The sequence below is a fragment of the Sturnus vulgaris genome, chromosome 1 (genome assembly GCF_052056855.1).
Source record: "Sturnus vulgaris isolate bStuVul1 chromosome 1, bStuVul1.hap1, whole genome shotgun sequence".
Lineage (NCBI taxonomy): Eukaryota > Metazoa > Chordata > Aves > Passeriformes > Sturnidae > Sturnus > Sturnus vulgaris.
In genome coordinates, this window is record NC_142243.1 from 101,494,557 (window position 1) to 101,522,468 (window position 27,912).

The 27,912-nt window shown below is 35.7% G+C and overlaps 1 protein-coding gene across 1 annotated transcript; it reads left to right on the forward strand.

Moving 5' to 3' along the window:
- Window positions 1-57: 57 nt before the first annotated feature.
- Window positions 58-27,912, forward strand: TMX3 (thioredoxin related transmembrane protein 3). The gene is made up of 16 exons (XM_014870897.2): window positions 58-137; window positions 375-429; window positions 5,027-5,066; window positions 6,054-6,177; window positions 9,334-9,379; window positions 10,303-10,383; window positions 11,249-11,348; window positions 11,604-11,681; window positions 13,922-13,988; window positions 15,939-16,037; window positions 16,752-16,809; window positions 17,511-17,564; window positions 17,853-17,909; window positions 21,179-21,308; window positions 23,442-23,510; window positions 24,887-27,912. The coding sequence occupies exons 1-16, from the start codon at window positions 89-91 to the stop codon at window positions 25,151-25,153; spliced, it is 1,374 nt and encodes a 457-aa protein (XP_014726383.1). The 5' UTR covers window positions 58-88; the 3' UTR covers window positions 25,154-27,912.

Here is a 27,912-nt window from a genome sequence, read left to right on the forward strand (position 1 = left end):
CCCGAGCCCGCCCCGCCGCCCGGCCCGCGCCTGCGCCGTGCGGAGAGGCCGGCGCTTCCCTTTCCGGCCGTGCCGCGGCTCTGTCAACATGGCAGCGGCGCCGGGCGGGCGGCCGCGCTGCCTCCTCTGGGCGGCAGGTGACGGGCGGGCGGCGCCGGCTCCGCCGGGCTGGGCTGCAGGGCGGAGCGGGGAATAGCGGTGGGGCTGGGAGGCGGGCAGCGCTGGGGCAGGCAGGAGTGTGGGGAAGCGCTGGGGACGTGAGGGGCCGGGAGGGACCGGGAGGGACCGGGAGGGAAGGGAGCCTGTCAGCTGGCGTGGGTGAGCACTGCGTGTTGGTTCGGGCATCGCTCACGGGACGCTTCTTTTCCTCGCAGTGGTTGCACATGTGGTGGCGTCAGGTGCGGGTTTTGTGGAGGATCTAGATGAGTCGTAAGTATTGGGGTGTCTTGCCTAATTGCCAAGATATTGTTTGTCTTCTTGTAGGGAATATGACCCCAGCCTTTTTGCATAGTGTGCTTGTCAAGAAAGCAACACTGGAAAAGATTGTGGCTTTTTTATAGCAGGAAGGATAGAAAGATTGTGGCCTGAAATGTCATAGCGTATCCTCAGTTGGAAGGGACCCCACAAGGATCATTGAAGTATAATTCCTGTCTCTGTGTAGGATTCCCAGAAAGTCACATCATGTGCCTGAGACTGTTGTCCAAACACCTCTTGCGCCCTGTCGGGCTTTGTGCTGTGCCTGCTTCCCTGGGGAGCCTGTTCCAGAGCCTAACCACCCCCTGGGTGAAGAACATTTTCCTGATATCCAACCTAAACCCACCGACACAGGTTCATGCTGTTCCCTTGGGTCATGTCACTAGCCACCAGAGAGAAGAGATCAGTTTCTGTGCCTTTGCTTCCTCTCTTGAGGAACTTGTAGATTCCCATGAGGTCTCCTCAGTCTCACCTATTAAGAAGGTTCAGTTAATGAAGCTGAGGGACAGTTTAATTTTTTGGCTTCTTTAAAGCTGTTACTGTCGTGGTGTTGCCAGAAAAGTTCTTGGGCTTCCTTGCTTATTCCTTCTTTTTGGTAGGGTAAATACATTGGTGTGTTGGTGCCTGCCCCAAATAAAAGCTGATTGCATTTAACCGGATTTTTCATTAGAGTTTGTGGCATGGCTGCCACGAGGGCTTGGGAGAACAAGTCTAAATGCATTCACACGTGGCCAGAAACAGAAGAGAGAAAGGCCTGCAGGACTAGTTCATGGCTGCCTGAAGTGCCAGTAATAAAAATATGCCTTAACAATAGAATTAGTCCAGAGACTGCTGGAGTTGAAGTGGGTAGTCCTGCAATGAACTTGATTGTGTAGCTACATATTTGCTGTTTCCCAAGGAAAATTACCCAAATGTTTTTTTGGTTTTTTTTGTGAGATTAGCAGCATGATATCGAGTGCTATAAAGCAGCACAATTATTGGAATTGAAAGAGAATATATGGAGAATAATAGCTGATAGGGAGAAGTTGGCATTAGATGACTGCTTTGAGATAAATTCAGCCAGTTAAAGGTGATGTTTTCATGAGAGTTCAATCCATGAGAAATTGCATCAAAGAGCTAAACTGTCAGGAAACCACTCACATTTTTACAATATAGCTTGTTAATCATAAGATCAGATGATGCATAGTGGTTTTATGGGTGAGGGGATGGGAACATATAGAAGGAGTTCTCAGGAGAGACACAGCAGTGTCTCTGGTGTTGTGAAGAAACTGAAGCATGGGAGCTGTTTGGACTTGGTTTTCAAGGCTTGTTTTTAAAACATGCTCATATTTTCAAGGACTGAAGATGCATTCACTTAGCCTATATGTGCTCCTACATCGTGTTCCCATATCATGTTTCCACATGTGTGTATTTAAATGTATTTGTTGTTTTGGAGTGAAGAATCATGATTCTGTTGTCACATAACCTTTTAAAGTAACTGATAAGAGGAAATCTTATTCTAGGGAATTTTTCAAAAATTTTTCAAAAATTTTTTTGAATTTTTCAGTTAGAAAACTATACAGATGCATGTGTTTGCAATTGAGAGCAAGAATTGAAAAACTGTAAAATTTCTTCAGGGCAGGTTTTGTGGGGGATTTTTGAATTATTTTAGCTAATTGGCAAATGGTGAGAGACATCAGGAAAACAACTGAAATTAAAATTTAATTTAAACAATTTAAATTTTAGTTTAATTTTGCTCCAAACCAGGGAGCAGTGACTGTTGGAGTTTCAAGTTTTCCGTTTTGTAGATCCCTAAACATTATGGACGTTCTTCTGTTGCTGTAAGCTTTGTGTTCTGTTTGAATTTTAGTAGTTGTAAACAATGTGGACTAGTACAAGGTGCAGATCTCTTTCCTAAGCTTACAGGACATGGGAAAACACGTAGCAGAGCAGAGCTGACAGAGGTGCCCAGCTGGGCTGCAGGAGGAATGCACAAAATGAGCTGTGCTTCCTCTTGGCTTCTGCTGTTCTGATAGCAGATCTGCTGCCTCAGGTAGTACTCATCTTGTGGTGGGTGTGGACTTGTTCTAGTGTGATAATGAAGCAGATAAATAACCTGACTTAAAAGGGAAGTATTTTTCTGTCTGTGGGATGGCTCAAATCAGGATCAGAAGCATCAGAAACGGTGCAAGGGGGAAGCAAGGAATAGATACAACAGCTGGGTTGTTTTCAGGCCCTTGGAATTGTGACCTTGGTCTTCAGTTTTGCTTTATGCTGGTTTCTTTTAACTAATGACTAAGTGGGGGGCTTGGTTTAATTGAGGGCTGAGAGAACATTCCATCATGTTGTTGGGAAGATGTATGGGTTTGAGACAAATAATTTTGATTTAAGGATGTGCAACTTATGCCATCTTTCCACCAGTGTGATTGTGTTTCTGTCAGCTGACTGAGGATAGCACAGGACAGTTAAAAAGAGACACTGAAATTTTGTGCTGGAAAAACATATTTATAGAGCCTAGAAACAACATCTTCAGAAAATGCTTGGCTGCTCATTTGTAGAGAGATTTCTGGTTTTCTTCAGCAGTGTGTTGAACTTTCTTAATATTGTCTAGTAATTTAATCATTGACGTTAGCAAAACTAGAGTTAGTTTTGATAGCTGGGGGTTTTGTTACACTTCAGATTTTAGTTTCTGTGGAATTTGAATAGATAGGTGGTTGTAGATGAGAAAACTACAGTACTTTTTATACAATCTTAGGTCAAAGTTATTAATCTCTGTTGGAAAGTTCAGCCACCAGATGTTTCATTCTTTTTCTTTTCTTTCTGTCTGCTGGCAAGGTTGCAGTCTATCTTTCTCAGTACGTTAATGCTCTTTACAATTTGCCATAACAGTTGTACTGTGGCAGAGGAAGGAGAACATTTAATTGTAAATTCTTCTTATACAAAGGAAAAACGATATTCTTAATTGAAGCACTGCCTAAGGTCTTATGATTCAGTAACTGCTTTCTGCCTCTTGCATCATAGCCAATTATTTGTCATTGTAATTGGAAGTTTGCTGTAGCTCTGTTAGAGTTCTCAGGAGATGCTGGACTCTCACTGGTTCTTTCATTATTTCTGTAGTGCTTAGGGTGGTGAAGTAAATTTTAGTGAGGTTGTCAACTAAGCAATTTTGTGACTTGAAAATGCTGCTTTCCTTTAGCAGTTCCATAGCATAGTCTCTGCAAGTATCTTTCCTGCTGTTGTACAAACGTTGCAGCCTTGATATGCCATCAATAAAATAGGCTGAATTTACCAGTGAAATGCTGCAATTGTAAGTTTCAAACACTCAACACTGTAATTAGATTGTATTCATGATTTCTGAATTATTTCTGTCAAACAGTAAGCCAATATCAGCATTGGTATTTCTTCAAGACCATTATGGACTATTACAGATTCAACTTTAAATGAAATATAATAAATTCTGCCTACTGCTTATGAGCCATTTATAGGCATGCTGCATATTGGAAACTGACAAGTTGGGCTATAACTTGTATTAATTGGATCTTAGAGTGTAGATCCACACTTACTGCATAATTATATGCATATATCTCATTTTGCAAGAAGAGTGGTGCAATAAGAATGTTGTATCGTGTATGTTATAGTGTGTGACTTTAGTCCCAGTCCTAGTCACTTTCACGAAGCCTGTCTTTTGCAAAAACAAACCTTAGATTAAAGTTCCAGCTAATTTAATTCTCTATATAGAACTAGTTAACTAATGCAGAAATTCATATGATCTTGTAGTGACAACAGTGAAATGTTGAAAAAAGCAGCATTTTGGGAGGTACCAAAGACCTTTTATCAAGCTTAGTTTTGTATTAGAGATTTTAGAATTCAATGACAGATTTACAGTTAATAAAACCAGTCAGTTAATTTGAATGTCATTTGTCTAGCATTAAGAAAAATCAGTAGTACCTGTGTATCTTTTGTTTTTATCAATAATTTGATCATTTTTATTCCATTAAGTTGATTTCTTGGTTGTGTGCAACTTTAATAGAGCCATAAACTGACACACCTGTAGTAGAATGTTAAAGGTGGTTGAACTAAAATTGCTTTGCATGTTAATATTAAAGATAATTTAATTAATTTGCATTTAGTAAAGCTAAGATAAACAATTTAAACCAATGCTTTAAGAGTCTGTATATGAAAATACAACAACAAATGTATTTAATATGATTAAGACAACTGCAAAATACTTCCTCCCCCTAGATATTCCACATGCTAGTCAAACATCTTCTGTGTGTTTTGGTGTGTATTCTTATTTCTTGCTGTTTTTCTGTTTTGTTGGGGGTTTTTTTTGTCTTAGAAAATAGAGAAACATAATTGGCACAGCTGTGTGTGTGGTATCATGTACAAAGACAATATTGTACTAAAAAGTAAGCATCTCTGTTTCCCCACCCTCAAAGAAAGAAACAAAGCAGAAATCTTGTATCTATAGTTTTATACTAACCTTATTGTAAGCTTTTCCTGTTTTACACGTGCACTTTGCTATTTTATTTTGAGATAAATAATTTATTGATTTGATTTTTCCCTTTTCTAGGTTTAAAGAAAACCGTAAAGATGATATTTGGCTTGTAGATGTGAGTATATAAGAGAAACGGGAAGATCTGCTGGTGGAATCAAAAGACAGAATGCACAATGCTACACCCTGTAGTCAGGCTGCTTCATCGCTTGGAAAACTGTTTGTACATGATGCAGAAAAACTTCATGACAGTAATTCTGACAGGATAGATAAGCAATCTGTCTGCTGTTCAGGGTGAATCAGGAATAGGCTGAATAGCCTGCTGAATAGGCTTCAGTCTATATTTTGCAGTCCTTAAAAAAGAAAAGCAGATTACCGAACACACTCAGAGGTGATAACCTCTGTTGAGAATTTTTATAGTTCCTTTCATTAATTATATCAGCTGATTTGTGTTCTAGACTTCTGTTAGTACTGTAAGATCAAATATATGAGAACCCTGTTACTTTTCTCAATTGTTTGGAAAGATTCAGTCCCCCTTATTTCAGGTACAAAGAGTTTTTTTTTAAAAATGAGCTTGCTTGTGAACGAGGTAACATTCCTTTTCTCACCCAAATATGTACTGTAATTCTCAAAATTGTATTACCCGGATTAGTGATTTTTGAGTAGGAAAAACTATATGTGCTAATTCAAAGTTATCAGCAGTGTATAGCAAAACAAAATTCAACTTCTGTTAAATTATGGCCTTATCTTGTTATACCAAAACATTGATATCTTCTGCCTGTTGACAAATTTATATTCCTGGATAGATTGTTTATATGATCTTTTAACTTAAAAAAAAAAGTGGTACCATGGGGTTTATTCCTAAATAAGAAATAATATAATACTGCAGAAATTTAATGTATTCTTTTCAAACTTGTGCTTTCATATTAAAAGTAGGACTAACTCATAAATGCTGGTTGTCATGCTAATCTTGTAACTAAATTGCAATTTTGTTAAGATGTAAAGAGTACCGTGACTGGAAAATAAGTCTTGCTAATGATTTGAGGGTTAATTGTAAAATCAATTTCAACTATATTTTTTTTAATGACATGTATTTGCTTCTCAGTTTTATGCACCTTGGTGTGGCCACTGTAAGAAACTAGAGCCTGTGTGGAATGAAGTGGGCATAGAAATGAGAAACATGGGTTCTCCAGTAAAAGTTGGGAAGATGGATGCAACTTCATTTTCTAGTAAGTATGGTTTGTTTGGCAGCCTCTGTTTTGAAACTATTCTTTTTTTTTTTTTTTTTCTGTGTCATAGCACAAATATGCAAACAGTAATTGTTGAAAAATTTTCTGATTATTTTCCTTTCTAAAGGTGACAACTTGCTGTAGTATGTGCTTTTTATCACATTTATTTCTGCTTGAGTAGGGAACTCTTCCTGACAAATGGAAGGTAAAAGCTTTTCAAAGATCTGCTTTTGATCTGTACTGTTTTACAAGCATTTTTATGTGGTGTGTCTCTTGAGAGCATCCAGTTTTAGGTTCCTTCTATTACTGCTGGAGGAGTACCTGTGTTCTTGCTCTTACTCATTTCAGGTAATCAGTCCTGAAACTGTTACACAAAGCCTGCTGAAATAAGTGAGTTCATTACATCAGTACACTGCTCAGCCAATTTCTTCCCCCGTTTCTCTGTAAATGTCTTCTCAAAGAACCAAATTCAGTGCTTTTCTTTTTTTTTCGCTGATGCCTTTCGTATGTATCGACCTTCTCAGAGAAAACCCCAAACCTTGGGTACTCAGAGAAGTGGTTTGTGTAGACGTGAGAGGATTGTTGAATGCCTAACAGTACTTCTTTTGTGTTTGTGTGCTTTATTGTCAATTCACTTAAAGCTGTGTTGAACCAGGAGGCTATTTAAAAGGGAAGGTATAGGGAGGAGTGGGGTCCAAGTGAGATCTATATGTAATAAAATTTTGTAAATACATGTAGTGTTTTTAGTTAATAGCCATTAAATCTATTCAAGTTTGTTGTATTTGCCTAAAATGTTATGTAAGATACTTTTCTCAGTGATATTCCAGTTTTTCCTGAGTTTAGATATAGGATGGTTTGGTCTTTTGAGATTAAAATGATTTTGTCTCAAAGACCAATTTATTGTATATATCGTTTTCTATAAAACCAAATAAATATGACTTCATGTTTCGTCTTAAAGATACTTATTTTATATAGAAAAATAAGTCTGGAGAATTAGAAATTTCAAGTTCATACAACCAGGTAACTTCAAAACTGTGAATAGATTTCACTGTTCTCTAGCTTTCCAGTCATGTATATAAAATTCTAAATCATATAAATTATATAAACTCTTACCCTGAAATATTTGTATTTGTCTTGCTGCTACTGAAATCTTGAACCTTATATCTAGAACAGAATTGGTACTGTGTTTTGATTATATAATTAATTTTTACATATATAAAATTACTAAAAGCTACAAAGGTTCCTTTTGTGCCCTGGAAAAGCTTTTTTTCTCAGATTTGTTACTGGTTTCATAGTGTCTGATAACTCTTTTGAAATGGTTTTGTACTTTCATTTTGGAGGTGGAAATCTTACATCTGGATATGAAAAACTCAGGTCAACTCTCCTTAATCCTTGGCAATCTAGATTCTCTGAAATGATAGCAATTCAGTTTTGAAAATATCAGAGGGAAATGCAGCTGTAAAGTGTACTTGTCACTAGGGAGGAACATGAGTGGTTTGCTCTGCATAGTTTGTGTATCTAATAGGAACATGAAGTAGTGTGAAAGAGCTGAACTTTGGGAAGCTTGTTGTCAGAGAGCTGAGATCACAGGTGAACATATAAATCATCCAGTAAATGCTGTCTCTGGTAGCTCTGTGGAATGACGATACAGCTCTTGCATGAACAGAGCAGTCACCTGCTGTAGTGTCAGTTGAATTTTCAGGGGATTTAGCCTCAGGAGTCCACTGTGTGTGAGCAGAATAGAAGTACATCACGCCTGGGGCTGGTACAATTGCTGCTGTTTGCCTGTACTGTATTCTTTATACCAGGAAGTGGAGGTGATGATGCAAATGTCATTTCCGTGACGTTGAGAGAATTTTTGTAATTCCTGTGGCTGGAATGTTTAAGAACAGTATTAAAAATTCTCTTCTAGTTCTCCTAAGCACACACAAGAGCTGTACAAGGAGAAATAAACTGTTGCCAGCTCTTGTGATTGAATGTTCTAATACACATTTTAATGCCTTGTAGTTCTATGTAGTAAAGCTGTAAGAGAAAAGAATCAGAATCAAATTGATCCTCATATGCGTATTTCTTAAGACAGTTGTCTTTGATTAGGTGCCTGTAGGTGAGCTGCTAGTTTTATTTGTTGTGTTGTGCAATAAGGTACTTATACCTGATCCAGGTGAACAAGCTTAGGGTCACTTTTTAAACTCATACTGAGAGCTTTGCACACAAGACATCCAACATCTGCTTGCTGTGGCATGCCATTGGTAGCTTCAGAATGGTTTTGTAACAAGCATTGACTCTAGGTGCTTTCTGAGTGCAGGGATTGTTACTCAACAGGGATTTGCGCAAGTATTGCCACAGTTTTAGACTTACTTAATAATTTTTTGAGACTGTGTAGTTTAACTTTTAGAAAAAAAATGAATTTGCTGGAAGATGTAGTTTAAGGTGGCAGTTGCTATGTTCACAAGTGGAAGGGTGTTTGCAAGTTGTACTCCACCAATCGATGGGAGCAAGATGGAAGGTTTTAAAGGAATCTGAGGTGGGGAGAAAATTCTCCAGTTGTCTTATGTTTTACCATTTCAGTAAGCAGCAGGTAAGTATCTGCTTAGAAAGTGCCTACTTCTGGTAAGCTTCGTGACAGTAGACATTTACTTGTGTGGAATATGATTTAAAATATGATTTAAAAACTTAACAACTGCAGTATGATACTGTACTTCTCATTAGCCATTACTTCAGCACGAGTAGCTAATTATCTTCTATGTTTCTTCCAAGTGTTAGTATTTACAGCTCTTAATCCTCAATGCATAATTTTTGCCTCTTACATTTTCAGTCAGTTGTATGTGAATATTCAATGCATGCTACTTCTGGTGAAAGTAGACCAAGCACTTCTGTCCAGAGGATTCTCATGACATTTGAGTTGTGGCACATGAATTAGGAGGCTGTCCTGAGGCCCTGTGACACCTCTGAAATAAGTCCAAACTTTAATGATGTAGCTTAATAACAGTAAGCTTCTCCTTGAAAGCAAGTAAACTAATTCATATTGAGCTAAGTAGTATTTTTTCAATTGTTTATGTGGCTTGAATACTAAACCATGTTTAAAGATTAAGGGGAGAAAAAAAAGGGGAAAAAAAAAAGTCTTTGTTCACTTTGGCATTAACGCATTTTTTTCAGGTATTGCATCTGAATTTGGAGTGCGGGGCTATCCAACTATTAAGCTGTAAGTTGGTCCTTCCTATTGAATTTCTATCAGTGATTTCATGACAAAAAATGGACAATAGCCCTGTCCATTTTGAAGTCTCAAACCCATGTCATGTTAAATAAAGACTCAATAGTTTTTACTGTGGACACACTGGGGGTTTTAGCAGGTTATTGTTTAAGCAAACAGTGTTCCTAATAGGTGCTAATAAATCTTGTCACATTAGTTTTCTCAAAAAAGGAAGCAGAGATGTTCAGCTTGATAATCTTTAAGGATAAAAAATTTTCATGGCATATAGAGGCATCGAAAATTCCTCTGAATTTCCTAAACCTATATGGATTCAAAGAAAGTCTATTAGAATTAGTAAAACTTACTTGAATACTTTGCTGATGCAAGCATGCTACATCCCCTCTCAGCAGAGTACCGTAAGCTGACCAGCACTTCACTTAATATGTAAATTTGAAAGGTTTTGCAGATTATTTGATACATACAAATTATAAAAAATCATTTTAAAAGTTTATGTTCTTTCATTTTACAAGGAATAATCCCTGAGTAGTAGTATGAATGTTGAGTGTGTTGAGTTTGTTTGAGTGTAGGGTTTCATCCTTTTGTGGGGGGCTTTCTAATATGGTCATAACCAAGTGTTCTAAATGATCTGTGTGCTTACAAAGTAAATGACTCCTGTGCACTAGAAAAAAAATAATTGTAAAAGAGTATTAAGTATTTCAACAAGTCAGTGAATCAGATACTGTGTAAATAAGCATTTATTCCATAATTCCATTGTATTGCATTATTGAGTTTTATGTTTTGCTGATCACTTCTTCTGCCTGTCACTTGCTGAAAGGTGACAGTAGTAAACATGTGAAGGTTGAGGAATTTTACATATATGAATGTAGTTTAAATGATTGCTTTTCTGTTCTTTTTTTGTTTTTCTATTTATCTAGCTTGAAAGGTGACTTGGCATACAACTACAGAGGACCTAGAACTAAAGATGATATAATTGAATTTGCTAATAGAGTGGCAGGGTAAGTATACTCTTCTCAGAGACTGGTTTTGCTGACTTCAAACTTGAGGACTTTGAGGTGGGCCAAGACTTATTTAAAAAGAACGAGATAGTGAAGTTAAACTTATATGTACTATATGTGTGGCTGCATGGGAGACTGCTGCTGAGTTAAGAGTATTAATTTCAAAGGCCATAATTCCTGGCTGTTGTGCTTACATTCAGAATTTTCTCTCTCAAGTGATGGAGACTTTATTGTGGCCTTCCACTATATAAAGATATCTTCCAAGAAAGAGAGAGTTTTTATCAAGGCTTATACTAACAGGATAAGGGGCAATGGTTTTAAACAGAAAGAGGATAGGTTTAGAAAAAACATTAGGAAGAAATTCTCTGCTGCAAGGGTGGTAAGACACTGGAACCTGTTGCCCAGAGAAGTTGCAGATGCCACGTCTCTGGAAGTATTCAGGGACAGTTCGGGTGGGGTTCTGAGGAACCTGGTCTGGTGAAAGATGTACCCTACCTGTGGTAGGGTTAGACCAGATGATCTTTAAGATCCCTTCCAGTCTAGCCCAGCCTGTGATTTTGTGACCACTAAAAGGCATGCATGTTTACGTTGCACCAGTGTTTTGTAGTAAGATCTGAATTTCATATTTAAGTGTGCTATTTGAGGATCATAACCCATTATTTAGTGGAGAGGGTGGGAATGCTTTTTTTCTTTTAGTATACAATAGAATAATAACTTGAAAAAGTAAATTAACTTACATTTTGGAATTTATTTTTTTGAAAAACAGCACAAAAACTGTATGACATTTTCTTGTGATTTTTTATTTGTTTGGGTTTTGCAGGTTGCACAAACTGAAATTTTTCTTTGTCTTTTTTTCCCTTTCCAGACCTCTCATCAGGCCACTTCCTAGCCAGCATATGTTTGAGCATGTGCAAAAGAGACATCGTGTACTTTTTGTGTATGTTGGTGGTGAATCTCCTTTAAAGGTTTGATGCTCGATTAAATAAAGTTACTTCTTTTGGCTATTTAGGGAGTAATTTTAAAAATCTTTCTTTTCATGCACTGAAGTGCATGCTTGTAATGAATTCTTGGGTTTTTATGTTTATTAAAGTGCTTTTTACAATCTTACGCCATAAACATGTTTTCTAATTGTTCTTTGAAGATAAGGTATGTCACAAAGCTTTTGTTTGATGCATACTGAAAGTTCAGGAATTAAAAAAACATTGTTTGTATTTTTTCAGGAAAAATACATTGAGGTTGCTTCAGAACTAATAGTTTATACATACTTTTTTTCTGCCTCAGAAGATGTGCTGCCTGAGGTAAGCTGTTTCCATTCCTGCTTCTTTCCTGGGAATGGCTTTTTTTCTCCTCATCTATATAATTTTGCTGTTTTGATGGCACAGAGATGACTTCTTACAGTATGTTTGACTTTGGTAGATATCTTAAGTAATTACACTGAAACATGTAATATTTGAGTCTATATGGGGAAAGAACACAACACAACTAACACAGTCTGTCATTGCTTTGTTTTGGCCAAATTACTTGTTCGGTCGTATTAATAAAATTAATGAAAGGATGAGCAGAACTCAATGTGAGCCACACAGCTTGCTCAAGAAAGTAGATACTTTGATTTTTGCCAATGAAAAACTCTTGTTGCTCCAAACAGTCCTTTCACCAAACGCTTTTAAAGCTGATTAGGTCTGTAGCATGAGTTAGTGCTGGTACCCTAGTAATCAGAAGTAAGTGAAGAGATCAGTTATTTTCATCTTGTAAAATACAGCTGATCAACACATTAGTCTGCCTGGGGATCAGCCAGTCCATTCCACTGTCTGCAGAATTCTCTTGAGGCTTTTTTTGAGGATTCTGTGACAAGGGAATTATTTACAGTTCATCACAAGGGTGAAAGAAAATTGATATTACTATAGTGAGTCTAACCATTGTTGCTTACTTGTTGTAGCAAAATTAAAAGACTTTTTCATTTAATGTTATCTCCAAGTGGGAACTAAGTCTGCTCCATGACTACTAATATGTGACTTTGAAGTTAGTTGGTGATTAGTGGGGTGAGAACTAGCATAATTTGGTTTGTTTTGGTTTTTTTTTGGTTTTTCTTTTTAGGCAGCTGCATTTTACAACACCATAAGTAGAACTGGCCTCATTATAAATAGTGTATTGCTAGTTCTCCAAAAGCCTTTTATCAAAAGCTACCTCAATTTAAATATTGCTATTTGCACTTCAGCTCTAGCTAAGCAAGAAAAGTACTGTTCAGTTGTGCAATGGGAAGAGTAAAAAAGGCTCGAAGTCTTTGAGGGTATGTGATCACACTGATATAAGCAGTGAGCTTTTTTTTCCCACAGAGGGTAATTTCCCACCAGTGTCATTTAAGCTGAAGTAGTGATGGTATTCAGTATTCTATGGAGAGAAGCAAAAATATTACAAAATTCTAGTTGCGAATTGTAATGAGCCTTTGCATTATGGTGTGCATTGTTAGGCTTTGTTTTGTTATTTTAGGTAATATTGTTCCAAGCTTTAAGCATCTTCCACAAGATTTAAGCTGTATACTGATTTATCCTTCAAAGATTTTAAATTACGTTTTGGGCAAGTAAGAGAGCAAAGCATCATCTGGAACTATCTTCTTGCATGTTCATATCAGCTATTATATTATAAATTACTGCTTTTACAAGAAAGTTAATGCAGAATGACAGAAGGCATGCCATTTGGAAATGATGCTGTTCTTACCTTTCCAAAACATACCAGTAAATCAGACAATTCAGACGACGTGATCAAAACTAAGCTTATGATGCAGTTCTTTCTTAACCACAAATGCTGTTCAAATTTGAACTTAGAATGCTAGCAAGCAGTAAGAAGTAGATGTAGTATTTTTTCTATGGCTGTTCACGAAAAACATGAGCTGAATAAAATTATTTTAAGTCCCAAGAAGAAAGGTTCTACAGCTTGTTTTTTAGTATGTTAGCTAAAGTTAAGATAGCTGACCATCTTAAATATCAAGTTTAGCATGGTAATACAGGCTTTTGTTGCTTGTCTAAATTAGGTCTGTTTGCAGTCCTGTGTGCTGAAGCTGTTTCTTTATATTCCCATCAGTCTGAAGCACGGAAAATAATCCAGATTTAGTGGCAAGTGCTACCAGTGGTATTATTTTACTCCACAAAATTGAGTGTCCATTGAGTAGAAGTAGCAGTATGACAGGTATGCTGTGAACAGCACAAATCAGGAACTGAGAGCATGATTGATAAAACCCTCAAGTTACAATTTCCTATCTAAAGTCCATGTCCAATCCGTAAACTATTCTTCATGCTACTGCTGATACCAGTAAAAATCATGTTTCTTTTAGGCTTTGTGAGCTCCACCTCTCAAAAATGTATTTATGTTGTGTTACTTTTAATATACAGAACTGATAAATTTATCTTAGTACATGTAGACAGAAAATATTTAGGTGGCCTTAGCGATTTTCCCCATGAACTACATTTACATGTTTTCAGATGGCTTTTTGTTTAAAATTCTTTTAATCTTCCATGGATTAATTGAAACCTGACTCTTTCAGTATGTGACATTGCCTGAATTGCCTGCTGTTATGGTCTTCAAAGATGGAACTTACTTTGTTTATGATGGTGAGTAAAAGTGGACATTACCTTAAGACAAGATATTTAAAGCATATGGAGAAACTGGAGGAGTTGGGATTTTTTGAAAGTTGTGTTGGGATGCTGGGAAATTCCCCAGCTTTAGGATAAATAGCAGCCCCTTCATAAAGGAAAAGAGAAAAAAATTACTAGTTCTTCCTCAACAAAATGCAAGGAATTTGGTTTAGCAATACTGAAGTAGAAGTGATGATCTTTTCTTTGTGTTTTCAGTAAGATGTAGCTTCCAGTGTTACTGTTTTGCCTGCATTAATGTACTCAGAAAAGTAACTTCTTCCCTCACTGTACAAATTCATCATAGATGTAGACTAATTTACCTGGCTTGTTCAGTTTTTAGGCTGGAGAATGGCCACCTGAAACTAGTAGTGTTTTCTAACACTATATATATATATATCTGTATATATGTGTATATATGTGTATATCTGTATATACGTGTGCATCTCCGTGTAAAAGTATTATATTGTACTTAGACTGTACCATAAGGCCCAAGCACGATAGAAGCATGTACACACACTCATAGTTACATTGCACAGCCTGGGTTTATCAGCACACCACTTATTTGCAAAAGCATCTGCTCTTGATTCAGCTTGTTTTAAATGCAAGTTTTCACTTTAGATTGAAAATAAATCACTCAGGTGATTATTCTGCAAGTTTAATTTCTTAGGATAAGTAGTACCACAGAAAAATATTTCAGGTTGGCCACCAAGGGTATTCTTTGTGACCTTGTAGAATGGATGTACTTCTTTTTCTCTTCAGTTTGTTGCATCCAGATAAAATTTCACTCTACAGCCTCTTTGATTTGCATTTAATTTTTTTGATCTCTTTTAGCAATTCTGGAGAAGGAAACACTTCTTTTGCTGTGTGGCCTGCTTGCTTCTTCCACACCATCTAAAACAAATGCAAAAGCTGTAATAATCCAGGCTTTTAATTTACTTTGTAAAAATTTTACTTTTTTGTAATCTACCAGGAAGATTATTGGAAGTCAAACAAATTATGAAGATGCAGTTTAAGACACTGAATGAGGTTTTATGTGCAACTGTTACGCCTGGCAGAAATTTGAAGAACTCACTATGAGGAAAAAGTTCTAGTAAAATGCACTTCAGTGCTCTGACCTTGTCTGGTGTTTTGTTTGGGTTTTTTCCTTCTCGGTAGTAGGGGAAATGGAGATCCATGCGATGAATTATGCTTGGAGTTGCTTGCTATTACCTTATAGCAGATCATTATTAACCTGAGATTATTGATACTTCAGTCTGTACAATAGGATTTAAGACAAATTATTTATTGTGCATTTATTCACAGAAAATGCAACATTTATGTATATATGTTTGTCTTATTTTACTTGTGACTTAGATCTAATTGACAATATGTATTCGAATTAAATTCTTAATAGGTTAAAACATCAAGCATCTTAAACTAGCCTTCAGTATGACTGATTGTCAGTCACACGTGATTATTTGTTCATTTATATTCACTGCTGTTGATATGTGTCTGCTTTTTCTTGATCTTTCTGTTTCAGTTAAGGACTCTCACAAATGGAACTTTCACAAATACTGTTTTCTGTATTTTTATATCTGCGTTGTTCAGAACTTGACAAGTTATGTACACACACCCTTTTAAAAATAGGGTTTGAACTTGTTCCTTTCTGCACTAGGTGACAGCTTCTAATATAGTATCGTTTATCCTTGATTTAGAAAAGAAAATCATCATATCAACTTTTCACGCTTTTCTAAATAGACTTTTTGTTCAACAATTGAAAATAGCTTTAGAAGTTTTGAAACTTGAATGCCCATGAAAGCGTGACAGTTGGTCTAACAATAATAAAAGGAAAATAGGAGAAAAATTAGTGGTTGCCTCAATAGTACTGAAATAGTAAGTCTGATGGCCCACCTCTTAAAAAAATATCTTTTTTTTTTTAAATGTTAGAGTATGAAGATGGTGATTTGTCATCCTGGATAAACAGAGAAAGATTTCAAGGTTACCTTCACGTAGATGGCTTTACACTGTATGAGCTTGGAGATACAGGTGAGATGATGCTGCTACTAAACTCTTTGACATGGTGTACTAAGCAGTAAGAAAAATCAAAAGAGTACTAAGAACATGTTTTTAGACTTCAGAAATTAATCAGTATCAGGTAAGAGCTGATAGTGGCAGTATTTTTTTGATTTTGGACTGACCTGTGACTAGAGGTTTCATCCACAGTCTACACTAGTCTGCTTGATCTTTAAGCTCTTCTGACAGAGGACTATGAACTAAATTGTGTTTCTGATGTCATGAATTCTGGGCTCTGCCAGTAAACTTTCCAATTTTTTTCATAATGCTCGCAACAGTGTGAAAAATAGTTGTCATTAAATCCATACAATAGTGATTTAATCAGTTAAAATCAGTTTGTAATTGTTGCTATATAATACAGGTCTCCATAGCCTCATATTTATGTATATGCAAATATACAGCTTGAGTAGGAAATTAATTTTTATCTGCATTTTCTGCTTTTTAACTTCTTTCTATAGATAAGCTTTTCATACAATGCTAGTGGTGTGATGTTACGCCTCAAATTATTTTCAGTAGCTTTAAGACCACAGCTTGGTCAGCTTGAAGAAGCTCTTTGGTTGTGAGGTTTATACTTAAAAACTAATTCCTGTCTCTGGAGAGGACCTGATCTTCTAAGTTGCCATATTTCCCATTAGAGAATGTGTGTTTCTTTTTAAATGATTTCAAGAATTCTGTTCCTTATTTTAGGAAAACTTGTGGCTATAGCAGTCATCGATGATAAAAACACCTCAGTGGAACATACCAGGTACAAAATTGAGTATTGGTGACACTATGGGAGAAATGTGCTGGTATGACATAGGGGAGTTTAGAAGTTTCTTAAATACTGAGAAATATAGGTTAAATGAGTGGGTTTAACTTGTAAATGCTCTTTAATTTCTGACTGAGTGTACCAACTTAATTTATGGCTTGGTTGAAGCACATGAGTTCACTGAGATGGTGGGAGTTACTGTATCACTTTTCTGCTGTTCGTTAATGAGATCACAGAAGCAAATGGTGATCTCATAGCTTTTAAAAGCTATTGTGTCACCTTGTAAACATAGGCAAAAGTGCTTGAGTTCGGATGACTTTGAGATGAACTCAGTTTAAGCAAATGACTCTGCTTCAGTTCACTTGCATTGAAAATTGAGCTAGTGATGCTTATATATTAGTTGTCTGTGGAACTTTAAAGGAGGAATGTTATTGCTGGGTTGGAGTTTGCTGAGGAGACTGAGGAACAAGACCTTCCCTTGTCCTTTCTGGTTGCATATACAGACTAAAATAATGCTGTTCAAGTACTGTGTATGCTATTTTCCTTTAGGAACTTAGCAAGATGAACAAGGTGCTTTTTGTTAGTCCTTGTTGCTGACGAGGTACGAATTGCTGCTTACTGGGTAAATCTCAATGTTTATTGTTTGTATTTAGAAAGAGTTTATCCTGGATTGTCAATGCCAATTTTTTTCCTTCCAGATTAAAGTCTATTATTCAGGAAGTTGCCAGAGATTATCGGGATCACTTTCACAGGTAGGCACAATTGGACTTCTGCATTAATCTTTCTAGGACAGCAGTCACTTTTTTTTCCTAAGTGAAAAATGTTACAGTGCCTGCTTTTATTTTTTTATACTGATATTTAATAGGACCGTTTCATTTACTATGTTCCATAATGCTGTGTTCTAGATCATCACTTTTTTTGAATTACATTGCTGAGTGTGTGCTCTCATTTTCAGTTATAGGAAAAATATTTAAGAAAGAACTTTTTCTGAAACCTACTATTCTTTTTCATCATTTTATTTTTAACTGCTTCTCTTACAGGGATTTCCAGTTTGGCCATATGGATGGAAATGATTACATTAATAGTTTATTGATGGAGTAAGTAAATTATTTTTGAATATTCTTTCTTCTCTTGTGTTTATTACCCAGTGTATTTAATTGAAAATAATCTTACAAAAGATTCTTGGTTTTCATGACTAAGAGAAAATCACTGTCATCAGAATTTAGCCTGTACCATAGTATCAATTATTTGTTAAATTAAATTGTATAAATGTAATGTTAAAATTTTCATGTTAGATGTTTGGCTTACTGATAATGCTGATTGACAAAGCTCATCTTTTAGGTCTACTTTGTTAAATTACGGTTAGAATTGTGAGGCTTTAATTCTTGATGTAATTTTAAGACATGCATAGAGATGCACTACTGCAGAGACGCATAGAATGCATGGAAAATGCTACTATGATCTTTTTCTAAAAAATGCATAATTAGAGAGTTGAATTGCTTGGCATTTCTTCTCTTCTGGCCTTTGGAGTGCTGAAAAAAAGGAAAACCGGGAGTCAGTATAATAATTCTGTAAGTTTTCCAAATCCATTTCTCAGGGATCAAAAGATTCATTAAGCATGTGTTCATTCCCCTAAAGATTCTAGGAGCTTCATGTGGACCCAAAACCACAAGGTCTGTATTTTTGTAGAATGTCTGTAGATTAACACCTAATTTAAAAACGCCTGTCTCTCCATTACAATTATGTGATTTGATTGAGCTAGTGCTTTATAATTGCCAAAAGTGAGACCTTCCTCACTTGCTTAATTTCTTTTCCTGTTCAGGCTCTTATTTCTGTCTGCTGAGCTGTTACATCCTGTTTATCTGTCAGAAAAGTGTTTGGTTTTTTGTCTGGGCGAATGGGGAAGTTTTTTTGCTGATTCAACAATGTTATTCCCTTCTGCTCTGCTAAGTACGAGCACGGATGTGCAGAGAAGTAGGGATGAGATATCTGGGAGGAAGGAAATGAAGGGAAAGAAGCCAGAACTGCCACTTGGAGTGGTAGTGATCTAGTGGCAAGGTCTGTTCAGCTGGGTTGATTAACTGAATCTGCAAAATGCTTGATTTTATTATTTGTAGTATATGGAAAGTTCTGGTTCAAGTACTCACCAGCTTTTAATTATTTTCTAAACCCAGTATATGCCTTTCAAGTATAAGTAGGAATTTGCAAAAGAATGCAGCAAATTATGTTCAAAGTAGCAGCTCTTCATGTGGCAACATGACTAATTGGAATTAAAACCAAAAAGTACTGCAGTTGTTTTGGTTTGTCACCAGATGGCAGCAAGTGGAAATAGAAAAAATCTGAGTAATGAGAAATGTATCACAAAGCACTTTTTTACTGTGCTAGATGCACATAGGACCAAATTCTGTTTTCTTTACAAAGGACAAAATATTGTATGATTTCTGGGGATAGAATTAGACCTTGAAAAAAATTCATTTATGAATTTGGCTGTAACTCCACTAGTACACATTATAATTCTTCTGTCTTCAGCAGTGTATGAACATGCTTCTGTTGGATTAGAAATGGTACATTTAAAACCATGCACAAAAGAAGAAATCAGAATATTACATATTTTAATTAAAATACATATTTTAACCTAAAATTTTACTTTAAAAATGCTTTTCAATATTTTACTGAAAGCAAAAATACAGCTTTTTATAAGCTAAGGTTCATAATATCACTGTCAGTTATAGGTGCACACAGAACTCTGCTCTTGAAAGTAACATATTAAATGTGCTTTTGTGAACTTTCGTGTAGCATAAAGAATCTGTATATGGATGTTACCTTTCAACTGCTCTACATCCAACTCCAAGAATCAGTTACTAGACTGTTAAATGCAACAGAAACACTGCATCTATTTAACAAAACTTGTTCTGTTTTGGCTGGGAGGATATATTTTGGGAGAAATTGGTAACTTTTTACCAGATGCTTGCAAAAACGTCCGACTTGGTGTGAGTGCCTTCTGCTTCGATTTCTACAAAGAAGTTCTTTGTCCCTAGTAAGAAAAGAACAAAAATTTCAAGGGAAAAGTTATATTCAGTTACTCTTGCAGGTTGCCTCGGTGTATACAAAATTGTGTTACTTGGTTGTTTTTTATAAAGTTAATTTAAAGGATGGCATTATTTTGTTATCCCTGTAATTGCCCTCATGTTTGTTGAGGTCTCATTATGCTTTCAACTTCAGTACTGGGAACAGAGACTGCACCTTAATTCTTAAAGTATTCAGCTTTCTAGAAGTTCAGAAAATTGTCATATATAAGTATTAAATTTGTCACTTTTAGGTTTACATTTGAATTAGAACCAAAAACTCTGCCTAAAATGTGAGAGAAAATTTAGGATAATTTCAGTGAGTCCAAAGAAAAATAGGCATCTTGAGTAAATAACCAGTATTTTCATTAAATAATTTACTATGAACTTAAAACAGTTAAGAATGAAATCATCATCAATTTTATATGAATTACGAACATACATGGATGAGACACTATTAGACAAAGGTGACAACATAGAAAAGCAAGGTTTGCATTGCTTCTGCTGTGAAGGTAGTACTTGAATTCATTACTGACAGAATTGTATAAAATTGATGAAGAGTACAGGAGATTTTAAACTTGTTTCTAATGTATTTAAATCTTTCTTTTCGAACAGTGTGCTTTTGGTATTAAAATTTCTTAAACCTGATCTTATTTTGAATTTAGTGCTACAAGGAACAGAAGATTAAACTGGTTTGTGTCCAGAGAAAATTTCTAACATATTTTCTTTTTTTCTTTCCAATTATAATGTATTGCACATGAAGGTTAACTATTGAGTAATAATTCTTTAAAAATGTTCCTCATAAGCCATATCTAAAAAAGCTGTCAAAAAGCTATGCTTAGCATGTTTTTTTTTCTTTTGACTTGACCAGGAGAGGTTGACTGATAACGGTGACCTGTTACACAATGGTTTTGTGGGATTAAATTTTTGAATTGCACTTCTGCCTTTGTGAGCTTAAATACTTAATGCATTTTGTATACAAAGCTGCTATTTGTGATCTCTTACTATTTGGAAAGGCATAAGGTACCTGGTTTGCAGTTGCTCTGTGTATGCAAAATGCTGTAAGCTTCAATAGTGTCACTGACACAGATGTGAAGGAAAATAATATTAATGAGAAACATGCCCATACCAGCGTATCTTCCCCCTTTTCTCTTGCTTTCTTGTTTTTAAGAGTTACTATGAAGAACACATGCAGTTAGGATTAATGGATTCTCTTTTGAAATGATGTAGGGATTACTTGAATTGGAATATTTTATATGGTAGTTCTTTAAATATATAAACTGTCTGTTTTATGTTTCCAGTGACTTGACGATACCTACTATTGTTGTGTTGAATACCTCCAATCAGCAGTATTTTCTGCCAGATAGGCACATTGAGAGCACAGAAGACATGGTTCAGTTTATTAACAATATCCTGGATGGTACAGCTGAAGTAAGTCTACATAGTGGCTTGGGATATATTGGTTAGTGTTTATTTCTTTAGATGCTAAAGTAAGGAAAAAAATGGTTACTCTGATAGTTATGCATGTGTTTAATATTCCTGTCCAGTCTTACTGTCTTGGGTGCTCTCACTGAATATGTGATTGTAAATTCTGGAGCCATGCTGTTGCATGTTGTACAAAGCAAGCTTTCTTTTGTTTATAGCATAATGTTAGCTGGCTTCTTTTGATACTCCTTTTACTGGTACAGTTGTAAATTGAGAGATTTTTATCCATCTTCTGGTTTGGATTAAATGCATTTGTTTAAAATTTTAAATTATAATGTATAATTCAACTGAAACCTTTCTTTGGGGTGGAAAATTACTAAATCAAATAACTGGAAGAATTACAACTTCAGATTCAAAAATCTAAAAAAAGCTATCTTTTATTAGAACAACAAAGTCTATAAACCACTTGGAATTGATGACTGGGATAATTTTTGAGTGTTTATTCCTTCAGTGTACTGTAAGTTGGATAGAAAGCTATGTTGTGTGGAGAGGAAGGAGGTCATGGAGCAGAACTTTCATTTGTGCTTCTGGGGAAAGAAGGCTTTGCCATGAAGGGGAGCTGATAGCTAATAATTTGGCTGCCTCCTGGGAGAAGCCTGTTTTTGGTTTGAGTGTATATTGAGTTGACTGTATATTGAGTGCTTCCTGTGTTAGCTGAATCCCACTTTACAGGATGCCAGCAATTCTAGGTCATTGACTGGTAATGGCAAATAATGCAGAAGATATTTGTCATATGGGGTACTTCAGTTTATTTAATCTGACTGATTGATGTAGAACATGATACAGGTGGATTTATGTGCTCTTCAGGACTTTACTGGCCATGCTTTCAGTTGCAGTGTGAGGGATATTGCTATAACTTGGTGGTTCTTTGTTCTTGAGTTCTCACTTTTTAAATGTTTTTTAAGTGCTTTGAGTTATCAACATCTATTAGATACTATTGGTATGCATCTTTCTGGTTGAAGCCGCAAATGTAATTGGTTTCTGTCTTTTTTCTTTCTGGAGAAAAATAGTTTTGTGATGCCTTGTGTTTGTTGCCGTAGTGTCACTTAGGCCTTTCCATCTTTTGTTTGCAGTATCTCAGGTAGAGGGATTAAAGGTCAGTCTAAATTCACATCTCTCTACAACACAAAAATACAGGATATTACTTCATTTAAGCTGTCTATATTTGAAGTGTCTGTAGACGTAAAATGGCACTACTTTGGCTGCATTCTCTGTCCAAGAAATTGCAGAAATTGTGCAGCTGTTGAGGAATGAGAGTCTTCAAAGTATGCTGGTAAACAACTAATAGGATGCAGACTTTCTGAATCACAGAGAAATTTCTGGGAAGTCTGGCATTCCCCCTTCTCTTCCTTGGGAAGTGTTGGGTTATTCACCTGGACTTTATTGCTATTCTTTAAAACTCCATAGGTAACTTTTTTGAGTCTGTCTCATCTTTGTCGATTTTTTTTTTGCTATTTGAGGAGTCTTGGTCAGATCACGTGCTGATGAGTTGACTTCCAAATACGAGTTTGTTTCCCTGTCTACTTAAGGAAAAGTGAAAGCTGGTCCTGTTCAGCAGGCAGACTGCCTTCTGATTCATGTAGCTATTTTGAACACCCCTCAGTTAGGGGGCAGTGTAGGTATAGTCTGTCATTGCCTGACACAGGTTTTATTTATTATACCTTCATATCTTCTCTTTGCTTGTTCTTAGATTTTTCTAACTGTGCTGTCATAATCCATAAGTGGATGCTCAACAGCTACAGGAAAGTTCAGAAGAGCTCTGCAGTTTTACCATAGTTACATCAGGACAGTTGCTAGTTTTTGTTAGTGTTTCTTTATGGTATGAGTGAAAGTGTCAGCCCATTGTCCAAGTTGGCACTGATTATTTAAAACAATTGTGAGAGACTTGTTCATGAGACTACTGAATAATCTTTGTCCAAGCTTGGCAAGTTGGAGTGTCTGGGCATCATGAGATATAAGAATAATTACTTTTCATTTCCTTCTAAAGGGACTTAAGATTGCAAGGTCTGAAGAATGAACTTTTGGAATCATAACTGAAAAGTGTCAGCAGTTTTGACATGGTTCCATTTGAAATTTCAGGCACAGGGTGGTGATGGACTTCTGCAACGAATCAAGAGAATAATCTATGATGCCAAGTCTACTATAATGGTAAGCTTTATTTTTCATTGAATTAGAGGGTGCCCTTGTCAATCAGGATACAAATACTTTCAGAGCGTTTTAAAAATATTTTTACATGAGTTGTTTTATATTGTATATATTGTGTATATATTATATGTATAGGTTTAAGCCAAATGAACTTCTTGATTAAAAGTTTCAATAGTATTTGTGGTAAATACTCAACATATCTTAGTTTCTTCATTTTTCACTGCTCTTTTGTATGCCTGATGTGTTTTAAGGGATAGAAAAGAGAGAGTTCAAGATCTTTTACTTGACCTATTTGAATCCTTTCCTGAAACTGGTACTACTTCACTGTTCAGAGGAATGTTACATTTTTAGTTTAATTACTTAGAGCATAAGGGAGTTAAATACTACTCTTTGTGTAGTTTGAAAATATTTTTATCATCTTTCTTATAAGTTAATTATGCTTAACAGAATTTTGTTGGGAAGATGTAAACAAATCCATTTCTTCACTTGTCGTACACAAGCAAATAAACTTGTGCTGTGAATTTAAGTTGAAACTCATTTATTTCTAAATGAGTGTCTTCTGTGAAACTACAATATTCCAAACTTCTGTGAAAGTACAATATTTAGCCACCAGTTTCTGAAATCATAAATCCTTCTTCCTGTGCCATTAAGCTACTCCACAATAGGAAGCTCTCTACAATTTTTCTGCAGACTAATTTTGGAGAACCAGACACAAGTAAGAGATGAAACTTTTTCCTTCGAAGCGTTTTTTAACACTCTTAGAACAGTCGTTTCTAAAGCTTCAAAGAATGCATAGGATATTCAGTTGGCATGTAAACATTAACTATCCCAATGCAATATTGTAATATTTGAACTTCTGTGTCATTTTCTATGAACTTATAGTAGAAATTGTTGAAGTTGAGGACTCCTTGCCATTTTCACAGAAGAAAGCAAACAAACGAACCTTATTAAAAAACCCACAAAGCAACAACAATAATAAAACCTAAAACCCAAACCAAACAAGCAGAAAAACCAAAATAACACATCCATTAGGACAAGAGGACACAGTCTTAAGCTGTGCCATGTAAGGTTTAGGTTGGACATTAGGAGAAGGTTGTTGATAGAAGGGGTGATTGGGCATTAGAATGGGATGCCTGGGGGTTCACCATCCCTGGAGGTGTTTAATAGCAGACTGGATGTGGCACTTAGTGCTGTGCTCTTGGTGGTGGTGTTATGTCATAGCTTGGACTTGATCTGAAAGGTCTTCTCCAACTTAGTTGTTTCTGTCGTCCCTCTAAAAAACACTGATTCTCATTCTGGATGTTTTTTGAATAAATACACAGAGTGATAAGAGAAGTAATGCAGTAACTGAAAGTGGTTTTTGCTTTCTATTTCAACAGTCTGTGTTCAAGAGTTCACCACTGCTGGGATGCTTTCTCTTTGGGTTACCCTTGGGGGTCATCAGCATCATGTGTTACGGAATCTGCACAGCTGATACAGAGGGAGAGGTGTTTGAGCATGAGGGAGCTAAAAAGGAAAGTGGTGATCGGGAGCTCACAGATGAAGGCAGTGAGGAAGAACAAGAGGAGGAAAAGAATGGAAAATACACAGAACTTACAGATGGAGAGCTTAAACAGAAGGACGTTATGGAAAAGAAAAAAGACTAACTTGTTTAGCAAGAGAATTCTCTAGAATTTCCAAATAGACTTATTTATTGGCAGTTGTCATTTATTGATTATCTTCATGAAAGAGGACCGTTTTGTCTGCATAACGGTAGTTTTGACTTGCATGTATTCACATTTTCTCAGAAATTGACAGAAAAAAGTGGATGTTCTCTTAGTTGTCCTTAGTAGATTAACAAAGAGCAATTTAAACTGAAGAAATTTTCAGGTACACTTCTACACCATTTTTGTAAGAGTTTTGAATTGTTCATTTCCAGACAAAAATAATATTACTCAACCTTACTAAATGTGATGAACTGCTACTAATATAGCCCAGCTATGCATTCATTCATATAAAATTAAAGCTGAAAACAAGGAAAAGTTAAGAGAGCTGTAAAGTGTTTTAGAACCTGATAGCTGAAGCCAACTTACAAGTTTTCTAAGAAGTCATGTTCTACCTGTTGCACATTATTATGAGAAAAGAAAAACAAAACCAAAACAACAAACTTTTCTATTTCCTTAAATTAAATGTAAATTTTTAGGAATTGGAGGACTGTTCTACCGTGTAATAATATAATTATTGGCAGTCAAGAATGTTTACTAGATACAGGATGTGGGAATTATATACTAATTTAAGTGTTCATTAGTACTTTAGCAGCTAAAAATATTGCAACATTATGTTAAAAACCTTTTAGAACATGATTGCCTGTTAATTACTTTCTGTGAGTGCTTGCACATTTAGAGTTCAAAACATCTGTAAGTTTTCTGAATCCGCAGCACAGCTTGATAAAGGAAGATGTCAGTATGAGCACCTTCTGACTATTTGTATAACTCTCTAATGACAAACGTTTTGAATGGTGTATATTTATTTTACACTGTTTGGTTGAGAGTGTTATATATCTTTGAGATAGGTAGTTTGGTTTGAGACAGTTATCTACTCTGAAGGAGAGAGTTAATGGAGCTTAATATTAACATTGATAGAGATTGATCAGTATAAAGCATTTTTGTTACCTGTTTCATCATAAAAGCTTCTTTTAATACAAACCTGTGACTGCAAAAAGGACTAATTTGTGTATAGGGCTAAAACTCTCCAACAATAAGCTATAAAGCAGCCTTTGGCATCAATATCATGGAAAGTACCACAAAAGCAAAACTTATATTGCTCCTCCTCCAACTATTCATGCAGGGATTTTTCCTTTTTTTTTTCTCTTTTTTTTTTTTTTTTTTTTTTTTTTGAGGCTATATTACTGTATAACACAAAATATTATGTCCTCCTTATAAGGCAGCTTGATCATGTAAGAAATTTCTATGCTATAGCACTAAATTAAGGAATTTTAAATAGTAACCATGAGTAAGCTTAAATAGACAAGTTCTGTGTTTGAGTAAATTTGATGATTTAGAATCATAACCAGGGAAAATGTATTGCATCCTTTTTCCTTGTGGGAAAGAAACTTGTTTCTTCTGTTTAAGTAGCATGAAAACAGCTGGCTTCAGGTTGCCATTCAGAGTACCTTAAGTAGATCTCTGACTTGAAAGATTTTGATTATCAAACAGTATAAACAACATGTAAAGAGATTAGGAAATTTTTTTTTTGCAAAAATTCCGTGTCTGATTATGAATACAAACTTTTTCCTTTTTGGAGGAGAGATTCTAAATGAGGTCATAGAACACTGAGTAGCAGGTATCAGATAGGATTTTTTTCCTTTTTTGTTTTTTCTGTTTTTTTTCTATGAATTGCCTTTTTTCGTTTTTGTCATTATAGCCAATTGTACATAGTAACTTGAGTTTTCTTGCTTTTCGTTGATGTTTTATTATTTTGGTAGAAGCTTTGAGAGGTATAGGTTTAGCATATACATGAGGAATAGATGCTTTAAAACGTGTGTCAAAAGGGGTATTTTTTTAAATTGTATTGAGCTCCTGAGTTGTTTATTGAAAAAAAAAATTTAAAATCACTTAATGAAAAACCTGTAAATTTCTTTGGACTTCTGCACAACTCAGTGCTGATAGTCAAAATGTAGGACTATTATGGCAGTAGTATGTTTTCTTTGTCTCTTTTCTTAAGATTTCAGTACAGATCAGTTGCATATTTAATGTTGGCTCAGGCTGGAAACCTGCAGCTTTTGACTTAATAAAAAAACCTGGAGTGGTCACTGGAACGGTGCTGTTCCTTCTCTGGTGTAATGAAAAGGAAAAAAATACCTGAGTTCTGCTGCACTGCTAAGAACTGTTTCAACATGGAGCCTTCTTTTTTTGTGGTTATTTTTGTTTGTGTTTATAATCAGTAGTAGCCAGCTGACTTGCTGGGAAATCTTCTGGGATGTAGACCTGAATAATGATAAATACTGTGGAAGAAACAGATCGCACTTGTTCAAACTGTAGCACTTAATAGCTGGAGCTAGGAGGAAAGCCTGGATGTCGGTCACTTCTGAACTCTAATACCCGTCAGATGTGTACTGAACTGTTGAAAATTAGACTTGAAATGTACTGCTGTTTTCCTCAAATCCTTCCCCCAGCTACATTGAACGAAGAAAGGGGGACAAGTCATGTACTTGTGTCAGCAGTGATGTGAACTTAAGGTGTTTGCTGTGGTCACTCAAGTAATCTAGAATGCTGTCTGAGGAGGGGCATTTTATTTCTTTTCTTCAGTCTCTAGAGGTTTCTTAAAGCAACTTCACTGTAATAACTTTGGATTCATAAAATAATGCTGCTTTTTTTAAGTCAAGTGTAAGCCTTCTGTTTTTCTGTAATAAAAAGGATTTAAAAGA

Coding starts and splice junctions, on each gene's coding strand:
- TMX3 (XM_014870897.2), top strand. CDS start 89: ATGGCAGCGGCGCCGGGCGGGCGGCCGCGCTGCCTCCTCTGGGCGGCA. Junction 138..374: donor CTGCCTCCTCTGGGCGGCAG/GTGACGGGCGGG, acceptor TTTTCCTCGCAG/TGGTTGCACATGTGGTGGCG. Junction 17,910..21,178: donor ATTAATAGTTTATTGATGGA/GTAAGTAAATTA, acceptor TTATGTTTCCAG/TGACTTGACGATACCTACTA.